This window comes from Notothenia rossii (assembly GCF_949606895.1).
Source record: "Notothenia rossii genome assembly, chromosome: 7".
Lineage (NCBI taxonomy): Eukaryota > Metazoa > Chordata > Actinopteri > Perciformes > Nototheniidae > Notothenia > Notothenia rossii.
Window position 1 is genome coordinate 27,776,096 of NC_136905.1, and position 16,843 is coordinate 27,792,938.

The 16,843-nt window shown below is 44.4% G+C and overlaps 1 protein-coding gene across 1 annotated transcript; it reads right to left on the bottom strand.

Annotated features, from left to right (window-relative positions):
• Positions 1-11,640: 11,640 nt before the first annotated feature.
• Positions 11,641-16,606, bottom strand: LOC307012986 (uncharacterized protein). Its single transcript, XM_079640200.1, has 11 exons — positions 15,553-16,606; positions 15,150-15,304; positions 14,463-14,862; positions 13,971-14,269; positions 13,723-13,813; positions 13,516-13,632; positions 13,314-13,389; positions 12,964-13,221; positions 12,550-12,721; positions 12,231-12,379; positions 11,641-12,140 (listed from the first exon to the last, which is right to left on the bottom strand). The coding sequence occupies exons 3-11, from the start codon at positions 14,550-14,552 to the stop codon at positions 11,899-11,901; spliced, it is 1,494 nt and encodes a 497-aa protein (XP_079496326.1). The 5' UTR covers positions 14,553-14,862; positions 15,150-15,304; positions 15,553-16,606; the 3' UTR covers positions 11,641-11,898.
• Between the last annotated feature and the right edge of the window lie 237 nt (positions 16,607-16,843).

Here is a 16,843-nt window from a genome sequence, read left to right on the forward strand (position 1 = left end):
TTGGGCTATATAAATAAACATTGATTGATTGATTGAAAACATTGAGTTGCGTATTTTTCATAGTCTTATATTTCAACAGTTTTACGACAAAACTGTGACTTTTTTGACATGGAAATTATTTTTTAAGATTGACAAACATCATATGTGTAACTCGTGGCACAATTCAAACGGGATCAAAAGATACGTTTTCTCTCAACATTGACTTCAATACATAATTTTTCCGAAATATCCCATGAAGTCCACCGGAAAGAGAGGGACTTCGCCTCTATTAGGCTTGTTTGAGACAAGCGAGACCTGCGCAGACCTGCGCAATTTCGATCAACGTCTTGCTAGTGCGTTGCATGATGGTTAGTCATTAGGCTTGTTTGAGACGCGTTGCAGCTCGCCTCGAAAGTAGACGAGAATAGCCGATCGCAGCCGTGGGAGGTCTCAAAAAGCTCGCCTGAAGTCGGACAGCTCCGAGTCGGCTTCTTCTTCTTCGCCTTCTTCTTCTTCTTCTCTCGGTTTTTTGGCGGATTGCAAACAACTTTGAGGTGCATACCGCCACCTCCGGAGTCGGCTTGACTCGGTTTGCATTTATGAAGAATGCACAAATGTGTTTAATCGTTAATGTCAGATATGTACTAAGTAAATACATTTGTTCCTGCTCAAGATTAGATTCAACTTTATTGTTATTGCACAGATTACAGGCACTGAGACAACGATATGCAGTTAAGCTTCTAACCAGGAGTGCAACAAGCAGTAAAGTGAAAAGTAATGTACACAATCTACAGAATAAAATATAGAATGAATTGAATGATGAATAAACAGTGAGGGGTATGAATACACTAGATATACACACAGGGGCGACTGTGGCTTGGAGGGAGTGTGGTCTTTCAACCAGAAGGTTGTGGGTTCGATCCCAGCCCATGCAGTCAACATCTCGATGTATCCTTGGGCAAGATACTTAACCCTGAGTTGCTCCCGATGGCATGGCCAACGGTGTGTGAATGTGTGTGAATGTTAGGTCCTAGAGTAAGGTACACTGCTCTGCATGAATGGGTGTGAATGGGTGAATGACATGTAGTATGTAAAGCGCTTTGAGGGGTCTTAAAGACTGGATAAAGCGCTATATAAGTACAGTCCATTTACCATTTACACACAGCAGCCTGTGAGCAGTATGAACAGTGTGTATGAATATGCTAAGATACATAGCCGTGGGAACATGTTTCAAATGGGGGGTGCTGTGGGGATGACACCAGGGCCGGTTTTCACCAATTTGCTGCCCTAGGCAAGATTTTAGCTGGCAATGAAAAAACCTCTACAAAAGACCAATACACTACAAACAGAGAAACGTATTGATATGGTGGACAGCTTATATAAAAAGGCTTCAAATGTATTTAGTATTGCCTGAACATGTTTTAATTGGGGGGTGGACTTAACATCCTCTAGGGGGGTCCGGGGGTGGCACCCGGGAAGATTTTTTTTAACATTTTAAAGTAAAATGCTTCAATCTGGTGGCCTTTGAGCACCCAATTACTAGAGACTGATCTAGTGGGTACAACTCTAAACACCCATATGAAAAAGATCGGTTTGCATTTTAATAATCAAATAAGTATGTGAACATATCCAATAACCCATAGCCAATAACAAATAAATGTAGGCTAACTTGTTTTATTTTTGTGGTTCATTTATATCATTTTATCAGTTAACATTAATTAATTTATGCATATTGTTAAATATCTCCAGTTTTAAACAATATTTTTGGTTTACTGTCCTATAGTATACATTGGAATGATTTCAAACCTGTTTTTATTTATCCTAATAATTATAAAGGAGTGCCTTGGAAATATTTGTTTACATAAATTGTGATCAAAACGTTTGAGACTCACTGAGATAACTTAAGACTAAAGTGAACTATCTAAGACCTCAGAGTCCTTTACCTCACTGAGCCTCTCAGTCTGACAGGAGAGCTCTCCCTCCACATTATTGTAGAAACAGCTTCTTATATCCGTTAGCGCAGCAGAAGCTAACAACATTCCCCGCCTGTACCGGTGCACCCCCTCTCTCTATCTCTCTCTCTCACGCTGGCTGTGAGCTGCGGGCGCCTGATAAGCCAACATCCCCCACTTTCATCTCTTACAGCGTCCATCGTACAGGGCAAATGGAAAATGTAACCGGGGTGAAAACGGTGTTATCTTTACTTAATTATGAATGTTGTTACATCAAGGCTGAAAATTCTTTTTTTTTGGATTATATTTGTATTTAATCTTGTGGAAGTGCAGTTTTCCTGTCCTCCACCAGGGGGTGCTGCAGCACCCTCAGCACCCCTACTTCCCACGGCCCTACTAAGATATATAAAGTATGAAAACGCTAAGCAGTGCGTGGCGGTTCTATAGGGTAGCACGGGGTGGCAGCTGCCACCTCAGAAAAATGCCTTGCAACCCCAGCTGCCACCCCAGTTGGCAGCTTTGTTTTGAAAGAAAGGTTGTGGCTCATCAGGCATTTATGAGAGAAAATCTCTAATGTCCGAGTGCAAGTGAATGCAGCACATGACGCGCCTTTTAACCCCTCCCCCGGCCCTGGCGCGAGCCTGGAAATATGATTGGCGGCGATTTCCTTTGAACGGGGGGACAGCGCAAAACGAGAAGCATTTCGGATCCAAGTAGACGGAAGGAATGAGGTATTTGCGGTCTACAAAGACAGACGCGGCCCAGGACGCGGACAGGTGAAAGTAGACGAGAATAGCCGATCGCAGCCGGGGAGGTCTCAAAAAGCTTGCATGAAGTCTGACAGCTCCGAGTCGGCTTCTTCTTCTTCTTCTTCTTCTTCTTCTTCTTCTTCTTCTTCTTCTTCTTCTTCTTCTTCTTCTTCTTCTTCTTCTTCTTCGGTGGTGGATGTGTGTTTGAAGAGGGAAGAGGGAATTTCAACTTTAACTCTTTTGTTTCTGTTTCAATCGTTTCTTTAACTGTATGATCTTTCGTTGGGATTTTAGTACCCTTTGCAAGTACGGTTAATTTGTTAATTTAGTGTTTTTCCGTGCCTCGTGGCGGGGATGGCGTCCTCCGGGGCGCCGCCGGTGTCTCTGAGACACGGAGTGCGGCTGGTGGCTCAGGCCGCAAGCACAGTGGAGCAGGTGCTGCTGGCTGTGGGGGATCAGGTCGGTCATGTAAATATCTCCTATGCTTCCCGCATGAACAAAGCGGTCGTGGTCTTTTTGAAAGACCAGAAATATGTGACGGAACTTATCGAGAGCGAATTAATGCTAAACGAGGAATACATTCAAGTTTCATCGCTGGCGACACCGTCCACGCGGATCACTGTGTCTGGCGTTCCTCCGTTCATCCCGAATGAGGCGCTGGAACGGGAGCTGAAGCGTTTTGGTAAGTTTGCAAGTAGTCTCCGCACTGTTGCTCTGGGGTGTAAGGATGAAAAGTTAAAACATGTCCATTCTCTGCGGAGACAGGTTTTCATGTTTCTGAATTGTCCCACTCAGACACTAGATGTGTCCTTCCGGGTGAGGCACGAAGAGGGTTTTTATATGGTTTATGCGAGCTCAGGGAGCGTAAAGTGTTTTGAGTGCGGGGAGTCGGGTCACAAACGTGTTGCATGTCCACAGAGACGGCACGCCGCTCTGCCGGGTGCGGCTGGGCCCGGGGCCGCCGAGCCGGGGGCGGCCGGGGCCGCTGGGGCGGCCGGGCCGGGAGCCGCTGGGGCAGCCGAGCCGCTGGGGCAGCCGAGCCGGGGGCGGCCGGGGCCGCAGCAGCGGGACCCGGTGTCGCGGGGGCTGCTGCTGCATCCGCCGGGGCCCCGGTGGCTGCGGAGGAAGTAGGGATGAATATCGTGAGAGATGAAACAGGGACTGTAGAGAGTGTGGTGAGTGTGAGAGGAAAAAATGTGGAAACAGGTAAACGGGTGAGAGATGATGTAACAGGACAGGTGAGGACTGGTGCTGTGGGACAGGTAGAGGCTGTTGGCACACAGAAGGAGCTGCCGTCTGGCTCTGGGCGGCAAAAAGAGCTTCAACAGGCTGCAGACAATAATGAGGTGACAGAGATGGACACAGACGGTGAGGGGGATTCTGACTGTGGTTCAGTTGCAGATAGTCTCTCTCAGAACGCAGAGATATATTCTTTGGAAGAGATTAATGTCTTTTTAGACGAGTCTTTTGGCAAGTCAGTGGAAGTGAGAGATTTTTTCCCTGACATTGACAAGTTTCTTCATACAGTGAGAACTCTTCAGAAAGTTGTAGGGTTAGACCTGCTGGATGAAAAGAAACGTTATCGTCTCAGGAGGCATGTAACTGCTATGAAAAAAGATACGACAGGAAGCAAAAGAGGGAAGAAACTGAAAAGGTCTAAATAATTTCAACATGATCATGCAACACTGGGTGTCTCCTTTCTGCTGTGTGTACCTGTCTGTTCTTTCTCTCTGTCTCCTTCCTCTAATGCAGGCTTTAAGGGTTGCTTCCTTGAACATGAACGGGGGTAGAAGTGCACAGAAAAGAGCTTTAGTGTTAGAAGTCTTTAATCAGAAAAAATTAGATTTGATATTTCTGCAGGAAACGCACAGTGATAGCCTGAATGAGACGGACTGGGGGATGTGGTGGGGGGGTCAGTATGTACTCAGTCATGGCTCAAACCTTAGTGCTGGAGTAGCTGTTTTATTCTCCCCCTCTCTAAATGTAAAGATTTTATCCAGATCTGAGATAGTGGCAGGTAGAGCCTTGATGGTGAAAGTGGAACTGTTAGAGTTCAGTTTCACCTTTATTAATGTGTATGCAACCAATCAGGGCCCTGCACGTGTATCTGTGTTTCAGTTATTAAAAGACAAGCTAGACACTAGTGTACAGGGGGAGTGTGTTATACTGGGGGGGGACTGGAACGTTTGCACTAATGTCACTTTAGACAGAATAGGACGGGAGCCTCATCCTCAGTCGTCCCTTTTACTGTCATAGGTGATAAGAGAGGCTGACTTAGTGGATGTGTGGAGGATGAAGCATCCCTCCGTTAAACAATACACCTGGATGAGAATGCTAGATGGGGGCGTCAGTGCAGCCAGGCTAGACAGATTTTACATGTCTTCTTCTTTTATTACTCGTGCAGTGAACTGTCACATCCAACCTGTTGGTTTTACAGATCATCAGCTAGTTTCTTTGGATTTGGTTTTATCCAACACAGAGAAACCTAGATCGTTCTGGCAGTTTAATGTTAACATTTTACAAGATTTGATTTTCTGTGAGAATTTTAAATTGTTTTGGATCAACTGGAAATCAAAGAAAGAGTCTTTTCCCTCCCTGGGTCAGTGGTGGGAGGTAGGAAAGGCTCAGATTAGAGTGTTCTGTCAACAGTATACAGCCTACTCCACTGCAAACACTAGGAGAGCTATAGAGCAGTTAGAGAGAGAGATCAGAGAGTTAGAGAGTGTGTCTGCTCGAAATATAGAACAGTCCCTCCTAAAACAACAACAGCTTAACTGTTTTCTTCAGGAGAAAGCCAAGGGAGCTCTGATTAGAGCCCGTTTTACTTCCATGAGAGACATTGATGCACCAACCACCTTTTTCTTCAACCTGGAGAGGTCTGTGGGCCAAAGGAAGCAGATGGTATGTCTGCGTCTTCCCGATGGACAGGTAACCTCTGAACCTGCTGAGATGAGGAGACATGCAGTGTCCTTCTACACGGACCTGTTCAAAGCCGAAGGTTGTGACGTGGAAGCCGCTGATGAACTTTTTCAGGGTCTTCCACAGCTGAGTCCAGCCGAAAGTGACACCTTGGGCTCTGACATTACGCTGGAGGAACTGACCTCTGCGGTGACACAGATGGCCTCCGGCAAGGCTCCGGGCATAGACGGTTTACCTGCAGACTTTTTAAAACATTTTTGGAGCATTTTAGGACATGATTTGTTGGATGTATTGATGGAGTCCTTTGGGAAAGGGACTCTTCCATCTTCCTGTAGGCGTGCAGTGATTTCACTGTTGCCTAAGAAAGGAGATCTAACCCTGCTGAAGAATTGGAGACCTGTGGCTCTCTTATGTACGGACTATAAGATACTGTCAAAGGTTTTAGCTAACAGACTGAAGTGTTTTATCGAACTTCTTGTTGGTACTGATCAAACATATTGCATCCCTGGCAGATCAATTGTGGACAATTTGTTTTTGGATGAGACACTTTTGATGTTTGCAAACTGTACAATATAAATGTTGGTATTATTTCTATTGACCAAGAGAAGGCCTTTGATCGTGTGGATCACACTTTTCTGGCTGCCACATTGCAGGCTTTTGGTGTTGGGGAGCATTTTTTGTCCTGGGTGAAGTGTTTGTACAGTGATGCATGTTGTGTTGTGAAAGTGGGGGGAGGGCTGAGCAGACCTGTACCAGTTAAAAGGGGGATCAGGCAGGGCTGCCCTATCTCAGGCCTATTATATAGTATTGCCATCGAGCCACTTTTGTGCAGGCTTAGAAACCGGCTGAGGGGCCTGAGTCTGCCAGTGTCAGCTCAGGCCCCCCCGGTGGTTGTATCAGCTTATGCTGATGATGTCAGTGTTTTTATCCAGGGTCAGCGAGATATCCAGGAGCTACAGGACAGTTTAGTTTTGTATAGGAAGGCTGCCTCAGCCAAAGTTAACTGGGAGAAGAGTGAGGCAGTTTTGGTAGGTCAGTGGAGTTTAGAAAATAGGCCCAATCTTCCTGGTAACCTCAGCTGGGGAAACGAGGGTTTAAAGGTCCTGGGAGTTTGGTTGGGGTCTGAGGACATGGTGGCACAGAACTGGGAGGGATTGCTGGGAAAGGTGCGAGCAAAATTAGCCAAATGGAAATGGCTGCTACCCCAGCTGTCCTACAGGGGAAGAGTTCTTGTAGCCAACAATCTGGTTGCCTCATCTTTGTGGCACAGACTCCAGGTGTTAACCCCACCGCCGGGCCTCATGAAACAACTGCAGCGGCTCCTCGTGGATTTCTTCTGGTCGGGTCATCACTGGGTGCCAGCATCGGTCCTGTACCTCCCTGTGGCGGAGGGGGGGCAGGGCCTTGTGGACATTAATGCGAGGACTGCTGCTTTTAGACTGCAGGCAGCTCAGCGGCTGCTGTATGGTGCCTCTCCCTGCTGGCTGGCTATGGCCCGGCTGTTGCTCTGGAGGGCAGGGGGCTTTGGTTTTGATAAACACCTGTTTCTGCTGAAGGCCCCTGCGTACAAGATAACTGGACTTGCACCTTTTTACTGCTCAGTCATCAATGCCTGGAAGATTCTGAGTTTTACCAGACCACCCGACCCCCGGCCTGGGATGTGGCTGTTTGAGGAGCCCCTGTTTGACACTGGTTTTCTTTCCGGAACCATTTTCTCTTCAGCCGCCCGAAAAAATGCGTTCATTGAAGCGGGAGTGGTAAAACTTGGCCATTTGACAGGGATCTCCACAGAAAAACTGGCTGAGGTGACGGGCATTCGATCAACTCGAGTTCTGGAGAACCTGGTAGAAGAGGTGTGGCAGTCGCTGTTGCCATCCCACCGGACTTTTGCTCTGGATGCAGATCTGGCCGACCAGTGGAGAAAGGGACATGATTATGTTTTTCCTGCCTTGAGTGTGGGTCCTGCGGTGGGGGAATGGAGAGAGGAGGATGGTCTCCTGCTATCACTGGGGACTCTAACACCTGGAATGTTCAGCTCCTGCAATGGGAAGAAGCTATATCTTAGCTGCGTAAAGGTGCTAAACCTCAGCTCGCTCGCAGGCGTCAGAGAGTCGAGGTGGACAGATGTGTTTGGTTTGGGCTCTTCCCCTCAGGGCAGCTGGCGGATCCTGTATAAGTCTCCCGTTGAAAAACGGATGGCTGACATCCAATGGAGAATTATACACGGTGCAATAGCCACTAACAAATACAGGGCTCATTTTGACCCAGGCACAAGGGGGGGGGGCTGTCCGTTCTGTTTTATGGCAGAAACATTGGAGCATTTAGTGGTGTCCTGTTCCCGGTTTGCTGGCCTTAAAAAAATGTTACAGGAGTGGGTGGAGGGGTTCGGGGAGGTTTTCTCCATACCACTTTTTGTCCATGGCCCCAAATACATCCTGAAAAATAAGGAAATCCTACTATTGATCAATTTCGTGTTTGCTAATGCAAAATTAGCAATCTGGAAAAGTAGGAAGAACAAACTTGCTGGAGTAGGGTGGACGGATGCAGTGCTCTGTCTGAGGGGGCTGGTGGCAGCGCGTCTGAGGGTGGAGCATGCGTACTATACGCTGATCAATCATCTACAGGGGTTTCTGGATGTGTGGGCTGTTGGGCAGGTTCTGTGCTCACTGGGGGAAAATGACTCTCTAATATTGAAGTTTTAAAGGGTAGGTGAATTTTTTTGTTTTTAAAGTGTGTAAAAGATGATGTTTTGAAATGGGTAAAACGTTTTCAAATGACATTTATTTGGTAGACGTGAAAATCTGTTTCTTTATTTGATTTGTGTAATGTTTTTTGTCTTTTGTTTCAGTGTATAGTTAAAACAAATGGAAATAAAATTTTGTTTTAAAAATCAAAAAATCTTCTTCTTCTTCTTCTTCTGCTGCTTCGCCTTCTTCTTCTTCTTCTTCTTCTTCTTCTTCTTCTTCTTCTTCTTCTTCTCTCGGTTTTTTGGCGGATTGCAAACAACTTTAAGGTGCATACCGCCACCTCCGGAGTCGGCTTGACTCGGTTTGCATTTATAAAGAATGCACACATGTGCTAACCAGGAGTACAACAAGCAGTAAAGAGAAAAGTAATGTACACAATCTACAGAATAAAAGATAGAATGAAGTGAATGATGAATAAACAGTGAGGGTTATGAATACACTAGAAATACACAGCAGCCTGTGAGCAGTATGAACAGTGTGTATGAATATGCTAAGATATATAAAGTATAAAAACGGTAAGCAGTGCAAGTATAGTATAACATATATAGATATTAATTTCATGATGATAAACATTGTGGAACAATTATGAAAAATGTGAATGGAAGTGGCGACGTAAAACTGACACCAAACAACAACTTTTGCCGAGCCAATTGGAGAGTTTCATCAGCAGCACGGGGTAAAAACCACCAATGAGCGCTCAGCTCGAGATACCAGCGAGTCGTTTCCCATCAAGCATTTCGCCTCCGCAGCCCGTGGAGAGGAACTGCGCCGCATCGCCGCGCCTCGCTCTCAAGGCTGCGGGCGTCTTTGTCCCGCGAGATTTCAACGTCTCATGTGAGCGAGCCTCAGTCGGTTATGGCTAGAAAGGATCCGTCTTGTGTAAAACTCTCGCGAGAGTTTGGCTGAATGTTTACGTTTGGCAGGCAGCCTTTCAGTTACGATCGTTAACATCAGTTGGCCACAGCAAATGATGGCGAGAAGCTAAACTATCTATTAATTATGTCAATGACAGGGAGTGTGATTGTTGAAATAGGGTGTTAGCGGTCTTGCTGGTGTTCAAAGAAGAATGACAACAGCACTGTAGATCACCAACACTATGGTTTATTTTTTATTCACAGGCAAGTCAACGTTGTCGCAGTAAAAGTCCCAAGATAGCTCCTGGTGCAATAAGATATTCCCTTGCAGTGTTTTACTATTATCTGATGTTTCTCTATTAATATTGCTGCTGCATTAATGTGTATGTTGCATCATGTTACTGCTGTAGATGTGTTTCCGAGCCGCTCCGATTACAACGAGAGTTACAACGAGAACGTGACGTCATATTTACACTAGACGGATCCTTTCTAGCCATGGCCGAGCAAGTCGGACAAAATGACTAACCATCATGCAACGCACGAGCAAGACGTTGATCGAAATTGCGCAGGTCTGCGCAGATTTCGCTTGTCTCAAACAAGCCTACTGTCAAGTTTGGCTGTAAGGCAAGGCAAGTTTATTTATATAGCACTTTTCTGTACGCGACAATTCAAAGTGCTTTACAAAACAAATTAAAATACTTTTTAGGAATACATACAGTAAAAACATATATAATGGCATTTTACAACAGGCATTACAAAGCAAATATAATAAAAAATAATTAAAATAAACACCACAGGTATACAATACATGTTTAAAGAGCAACTTCCAGGTTAAAGACACCTGTGAATAAATATGTAGGAAAATGATGAATACACTAGATTTTCAAAAACATACCCAGAAATATACACTACAGTGACATCTGGCGTCGTTTTTGTAAGAAATGTTCACTTCCGCATAAAAAAGCCTCGGCACGTGACCTCCCGCGTGTGACGTAACATGGGGGACACAAGGGGGAGAGCGGCCGGTGTAACGTATTAATAAACATGGATCCCAATGCTAGTTTCGACACAGAAGAAGTTGAACATGAATATTCGAATGCATATGACAGACCACAACCTTATAATTATGAGCCTGCTAGGCCTCCAAGAGACCAGGAGCAGCCAAGGATTAGAAGAAATAACGGCTATCGGAGAGAAATTGAGCTGTGGTGTGAGGAGAACCAGTGGAGAACTGGGCAGCTATCTTGGTGAGTGACCGGCGTTAGCTACAGAATGTTAGCTAACATCACATCACAACATTGTAAAGTTAGCTATCATATATCAGGCTATAACTAAAGTAGCATTGATAATATAATAACGTTACTGGCGGGACTGTTGATACTGATCCATAACAGAAACTAATGCGCAAGTATCAGCCGTATCTCGCGTTACCTAATGAAAATCCACACTATGTCTTACGGTGCTGTGTACCGGAAGAGAGCAGCGAAGGGGGGGAGAGAGATGTAATACGGTTTCCTGATAAACGTTTTGTTTTGTAGGTGCTTGTGTGGGGAATGCCAGCCCATGACCTCAGCTGTGGAAAGCATGTGCTGCAGGGAGGTGGATCCCTTCTGGGCCCTGGTGGAGAACCTCACCCCCAGACCAGACATAACATGCCTGACACTGCACCCAGGCTTTGAAGCATGCTGTCTGAATCCCTTTGTGCTACAGATAGCCTACATGAACTTCAGGCAGGAGCATGGCCCGCTTCAGGCCAGCAGACATGAGTATGTTTAGATTACAATTAAAAAGAGAAATACTATTAAAGATAATACAGTTGCTATTGACCCCGAGTGTTTAGCAGGTTTCAAAACCCAGAACCTGTAGATTATATACTATATAACACTTGTTGATGATGTTAACAAGGCTATCAAGTTTACCTGTAGATATTGTGTCCCTATCCCCAGGCAATACCGCTACACAGCTTACAGGCAGTTCATCCGCTGGGCCTATGGAGTTCTAGGCAGGCACATTAGGAAGCCCTTACCCTCATGTGTTGTGTCTGCCATCAGAAGACAGTTCCCAGAAGAAGGAGGAATTTACAAAGGTTTTGAGTGGCCTCATTTTGGTGACGATCAATACAATTAATCACAATCATAGTGTGTTCGCACTATGTGTTCGCATACACATGCATTTCCAAACATTTTGTCTACCTATGCTGTAAATGTGGTATTTTTTCAATTTACACAAATAAGCATTGATTGATTGATAGTGTCTTTTCATTAATGACCACCAAAATACGTTATTTGAACACTCCTCTCGATCGATTTACACAAAAAAAAATAGTATGGCCCGCCCTAATACACCAATGCAGTTTTTAAAGATATACATTTTTCAACACAGAATCATTTAACAAATTACGCCATATCCAATCATTTTACGAGTTAGAAAATGCTATCTGTTCATTGCAGTTATTGTTTATTGAATTAGATTACCATGACCTCAACATAATTATGTAGAGTAAAAGTCCACAGCCAAGAACATTTTATTTGCATATCATTTCATTTATGAATATGGAATTATTTATTTAATATTATTATCGCAGCTCAACGAGGCTCCCTCCTGTCAGATGGAGGGAGTAAATACAGCGGCAAGCTTTGGGTTGATTTTTGCACCATCAAAATCTCTTAACAGGTTTTATCTAACAAATAAACAAATGTCAATTTAGAATAATCTTACTATGAAAACTGTGAACCACAGAATCTTCTGGTTTCACACAAATTTCCTGTGTTAAACCGGGAATGCCGTGCCAGATAAAGGCCAACTGCCTCATCCTTGGCGATTTCCTGGCAGAAAGTGGGGCAGGGGCAGTGGAGGACAAGACTGCACTGCTCTCTCGTAGAGTCTCTGGTGACCTGGAGTAGCCCTCTCTCAGAGACTCCAGCAGGGCTGCAGCGTATGCTGAAGGAAGGAAACAAGTGATCACATTCAGTGATATTATAGATGCATCACACAATAAATAATATTTAGGGACCGAGTAAAACAGCTAACCGTATGATGGCTTCTCCTTGATAGGGCGAACTACCCAGCCACCTTTGCAGGACCTTGGGTAGCGAACTGCATAACGCACCTCACCATCACTGGTTCGAGCAACCTCTCTGCTGCTATTGTGGTTAAAGTGCAGGGCTGCCATGAGAAGCCTGTAGAAAAAGCAGATTATGCAGTTCACAAGTTGTTTGTACATATGTGAATAAACTGTTTAACTGATAGCATTAGTCGGTTAAACTTCGTATTGTTCGTTAACGGTTAAATGGTTAATTATTAACATCCCTAAGCCGTACACATTATTTCACCATCACATCATATTTACCTGCTGTACATCCCAAGGAAGGAGAACCCAGTGTGCTTTGGTGCAAAGTGGAGGATGAGGGAGTGAAATGCCTCCAGGGAATAGGTCTGATGCTGTGGAGACAACTTCCGGACATCCTTCACCAATGCTGTTCTCAAAGTCACCCTCTCCAGTTTAATGGCTGCAGTTGTTCCTGTACAAACACACATTTTGTTCTGATGTTACTAGAATTGTCTACATATGCATGTATTACCTACACTGATAAAGCACGATTGTGTGATACTATCAGGTGTTATTTATATAACGCGTTGTTAATGTGTTAGCACACTTTGGGTTATATATTGATGGAGTGCTGTGGAACCAAAATAAACTAAGCACCAACAAGCACTTGGACGACTAAGATGTTTCAGCAACACAGTGTACAGAGTACGTTACCTGGTTCCAGCCACTCCTTGTCCCTTGCTTCTCCCTCCAGAGGTGGATGTGCACAGCAGGGAAATGCAGGAGTGCCGTGTTTATGGATGTCCTGAACATGATTCACCATACTTTGCCACTTGGCTTCCATCACATCTGGATCTCCATCAGGAGTGGAAGCTGCAGTCCAGTACAGGTGATTGATTATGGCTGGCCTCCACAGCTTCAGGTCCTCACACTCCCTCTCCTTTGCAGCAGCATCCAAAGCTTTCCCTAGACCTGTTTCACAACAGAAACAAAATGTTAAAAAAGAAAATTTAATTATAAACAAATTTCAGCCTAATCAAACCTACCAACATCAAGATACATACTTTTACCAATATGCCAGATATCAAAGAAATGAGTAGTTCCTCCTGGACACAACTCCTCCCGCACCCACTTGGCAACCTAAAGAGTGAAACACAACACCTTAATTACTTACTAACTAGTAAGAAAATGCATTTTTTGCTGTTAATATGGTGCGCCAATAATCTTTGTGTGTACATATGTCTGTTCGTTCTTGTGTGTCTTTACCTGGCGATTTCGGTCCATAATAAGGGCTGAAACTTGCATGTGTTGCTCCTTAAGGAAGTCAATGCTGCGTTTCAGACCCTCTAGTTCGAACCAGGTGCTGCTTGGGACCTCTGAGCTCTGTAAAACAACATTATGCAGTCATATCACTAACCGTGTCACATCAGACGAAAGCACATCTGATTTGTGTGACTGATAACGTTAACTTACCTGGACAAGTTGAAGATCCAAAACCTTGTTTATACTGTCCTCGATCAAGGAGTAGGTGCCATATTTGGCACAATGGCCAGGAGAGTTTGACCTATGAGTGTCAAAAACAGTTTAATTCAGACGTTAAAGCCCAAAAAAACAATGCAATGCAGTTATTGTAAGTTGCTTTGGATAAAGCTAAATGAATGTAATTTAAATATTGTTTTGACCTCTTTTTGATATCAATAATACAAGCTGAAGTGTTCTACCTGCAGTCACCAGAGAGGATTAGCCCACCCCCCATCTCCTTCAGTTCTCGGATGATCCCAGCCTGCTCAGTTTGCCAGGCCTGCACGATAGTAGGGATTGTGTACAGGCGTTGATGGCGGAAGAAGGTGCCGACACTGATGCACTGAAGCCCTAACAGTTTCAACATCCGTATTGTCTGGGTAGCCATGCAACCTGAAAAGTGGATGGCCTCACTCAGTAACAGGTTGCAGGCTGGCATGTTTCTGTACAGCATTGGCTGGTTCTGCCAAAAACGCTCATACCCACATGCTGCACATACCTAAGAGATGTGAAAAGCAGAAGATTGCCAGTACAACTCTAAGTCAGTCAAAAATCAATTATACCATAAAACTAATGAAGTATAGACACAGTGAATTGATAAAACATAAAAATAAAATAAAACAAACATTTACATACAGGTTATGATACAACCTTTATTTTTACATCAGTGGAATTCACACATATCCTCTTACTTGTTTTATCTTTATATATGTTCCCTCTTGCTGCTCCATATTACCCTGGGTTTCCCCACAACAGGAAGGGCAAATGGTGAACAAGGACATCAGTTGGGTTTGGTACACAATGAACTTGTCAGCAGCACTGAAAAAAAACAAAAAACACTTGGTATTACAGTACACATCATCTAAAATTAAAAGAAGCCTTACTTGAGATCAACATTAGTTTGCTGCAGTGACTCTTTTGATGGTTCCTCGTCAGATGACTCGCTCATCATTTCCTCCTCTGGGCTCCATGGCATATCCCCAGGGTGTTCCATTGTTACAGAAGATGACTCATCATCACTGTGTGCAGGACTGGGCAGTGGAGATTCTGTCTGACACCCCACACTGACCATCCTGGGCTGTGCCTGGACAGCTAGGATAAAAATATATATATTATATAATTGTGCCTGCCATAAACAACAGCCCTGCCATACAATCTACCTTTACAAAGCTTATGTTCAGGTTTTGTTGACATTCGGGCTGAGATGTTTTAATTCATTTATATGTTAATTATTGAGGTCATAGCAAGTCTTGGAGTTGTAACAGCCTGCATCATACTGAGATGTTTTTCTAATATGTTTTTAACATGTACAAAAACGATGCAGAGTCTTTACTGCGTTTTGATGTAAAATGGGCACGCTACTTCTGTGTTACATTTACCTGATGAACGATGGAAAGGTCTGAGGTTACACTGTGAGCCGCAGTGAAGCACAGATGTTGGCTGAGGAACCAGTGGAGACGACCTCTTGCTCTGGGTCTATAAGCCCAGCATCACTGGCTGTAGGTGAATCTGCAGTACTGTTGTCTCCCAAAGTCTTGAAAACAAACACATGAAACACATGATTACACATGAAAATAAATAGCAACTGCGCCATTAGATATGTAAATAAAGTCCCCACGCCAGTTCTAGCTAACATTATCCATTATGACTTAGCAAGTGGGTTTAACAAGCTAGCAACATTAACTTACAACAATAAATACTAAACACACGTTGCTTGTCATTATTGAAATCATTATACTGACTAATTTGGAAGTTAGCAAACGTTAGAAAAACAATACTTACGGTGCACAGTTCACGTTTTGCTGAATCTCTGACCGACGCTCCCGCGCTCAGTCCAGCCTGCTGCTGCTGCTGCTGCCGGAGCTGTGTGTATTGACGGAACCGCACTAGCTATCAGCCTCACACGGTCCTGGCTTCGATATCCCATACTGCACTCCATCACATCACTTGACTCATAATCCTCCGGTCGAAAATGAGCGCCACAAACGACCGCGTTTTTCGTCACAGACGCAGTATTGAAGTCCCGTCTCTTTGTCTGCACAAAACGAACCCAGGACCGAAAGCTAGCTAGCTGTCTTTTCCTGTTAGGGAAATAGTGGACTCGACGTCCTGACAGGCTGGTATTTGTGCAACCTGCACAAACACAATACTGCACCATGATTACAAATGGTGAAATACAATGTAAAACTACCGAAAAATACCAGATCCTTAAAACCCAACCGCTCTACTCAACGCAACTCTACTATACCCACGGTCAGAGAGCGGAGACGTGTCCCCTGTGTGATGTAATATGACGCGTTTGACGTATGACCTTAAAAAAAAGCCGTTTTTAAGAGCAGAGCTCAAAATTGCTCCTTTCCCTCTGAATTCCTGCCCTTATGTCTCGTAAAACATATCAGATCCTGCATTTACTTTTTTAATTGTAATTTGCAAGCAAGTTTAAGCATAAATGTAGAAAAAATAAAAACCTGCAAGATGCTCTTTAAAAGTTCATGAAGCAGTTATTGTCAGCAGTGAAGCACAGGTACGTGACACACTTTGATCACTGCACTTTCACCCTTACAGCCAGGGTATTTGCACCGGCCCTTTTTCTCCACCCACACAGGCCAATGGTCAGTGTGGTCTTGATGCACATGTGTTGATGGCACTGATGAGGAAGAACCTCTGTGCTTCTTCTCAGCCAGGTCTCTGTCAACATTATGAGATGGTCTCCCCCTCTTCTTCAAAACTTTCCTCTCGTTGCAAAGGCAACTTGCAACTTCAGCTTTGAATTTAAGCAGGCTGTAAACTTCTTTCTTGGGGATGCCGCAGTCCTTGCAGTCCCTGCGGTACAAGGGCCAAGCATTCACTAGAGTGAAATCCATCATGTGCAGCACAATCTTGTGATGCCACTTCCTTGACCTGATCTTTGTTCTGTAGAGAGCAATCAGCGAGTCTAGAAGATCCACTCCTCCCATACTTTTATTGTATGCATGCACAACACTTGGGCAGGTAACCTGCAATGTTTCTTTCTTTTTCTTATCCCATCTTTGCACAGATCGTTGGGTTGGCTTTAACATCAAATGTATCTTGG

What these genes read in the sequence shown, in the direction of transcription:
- LOC307012986 (XM_079640200.1), bottom strand. Translation starts at nt 14,552, where the DNA reads ATGTCCTTGTTCACCATTTGCCCTTCCTGTTGTGGGGAAACCCAGGGT. An exon ending in ATCCTCTCTGGTGACTGCAG is followed by an intron (nt 13,814 to 13,970) that starts GTAGAACACTTC and finishes TGACACTCATAG; the next exon opens with GTCAAACTCTCCTGGCCATT. An exon ending in TGGATCTTCAACTTGTCCAG is followed by an intron (nt 13,633 to 13,722) that starts GTAAGTTAACGT and finishes GTTGTTTTACAG; the next exon opens with AGCTCAGAGGTCCCAAGCAG.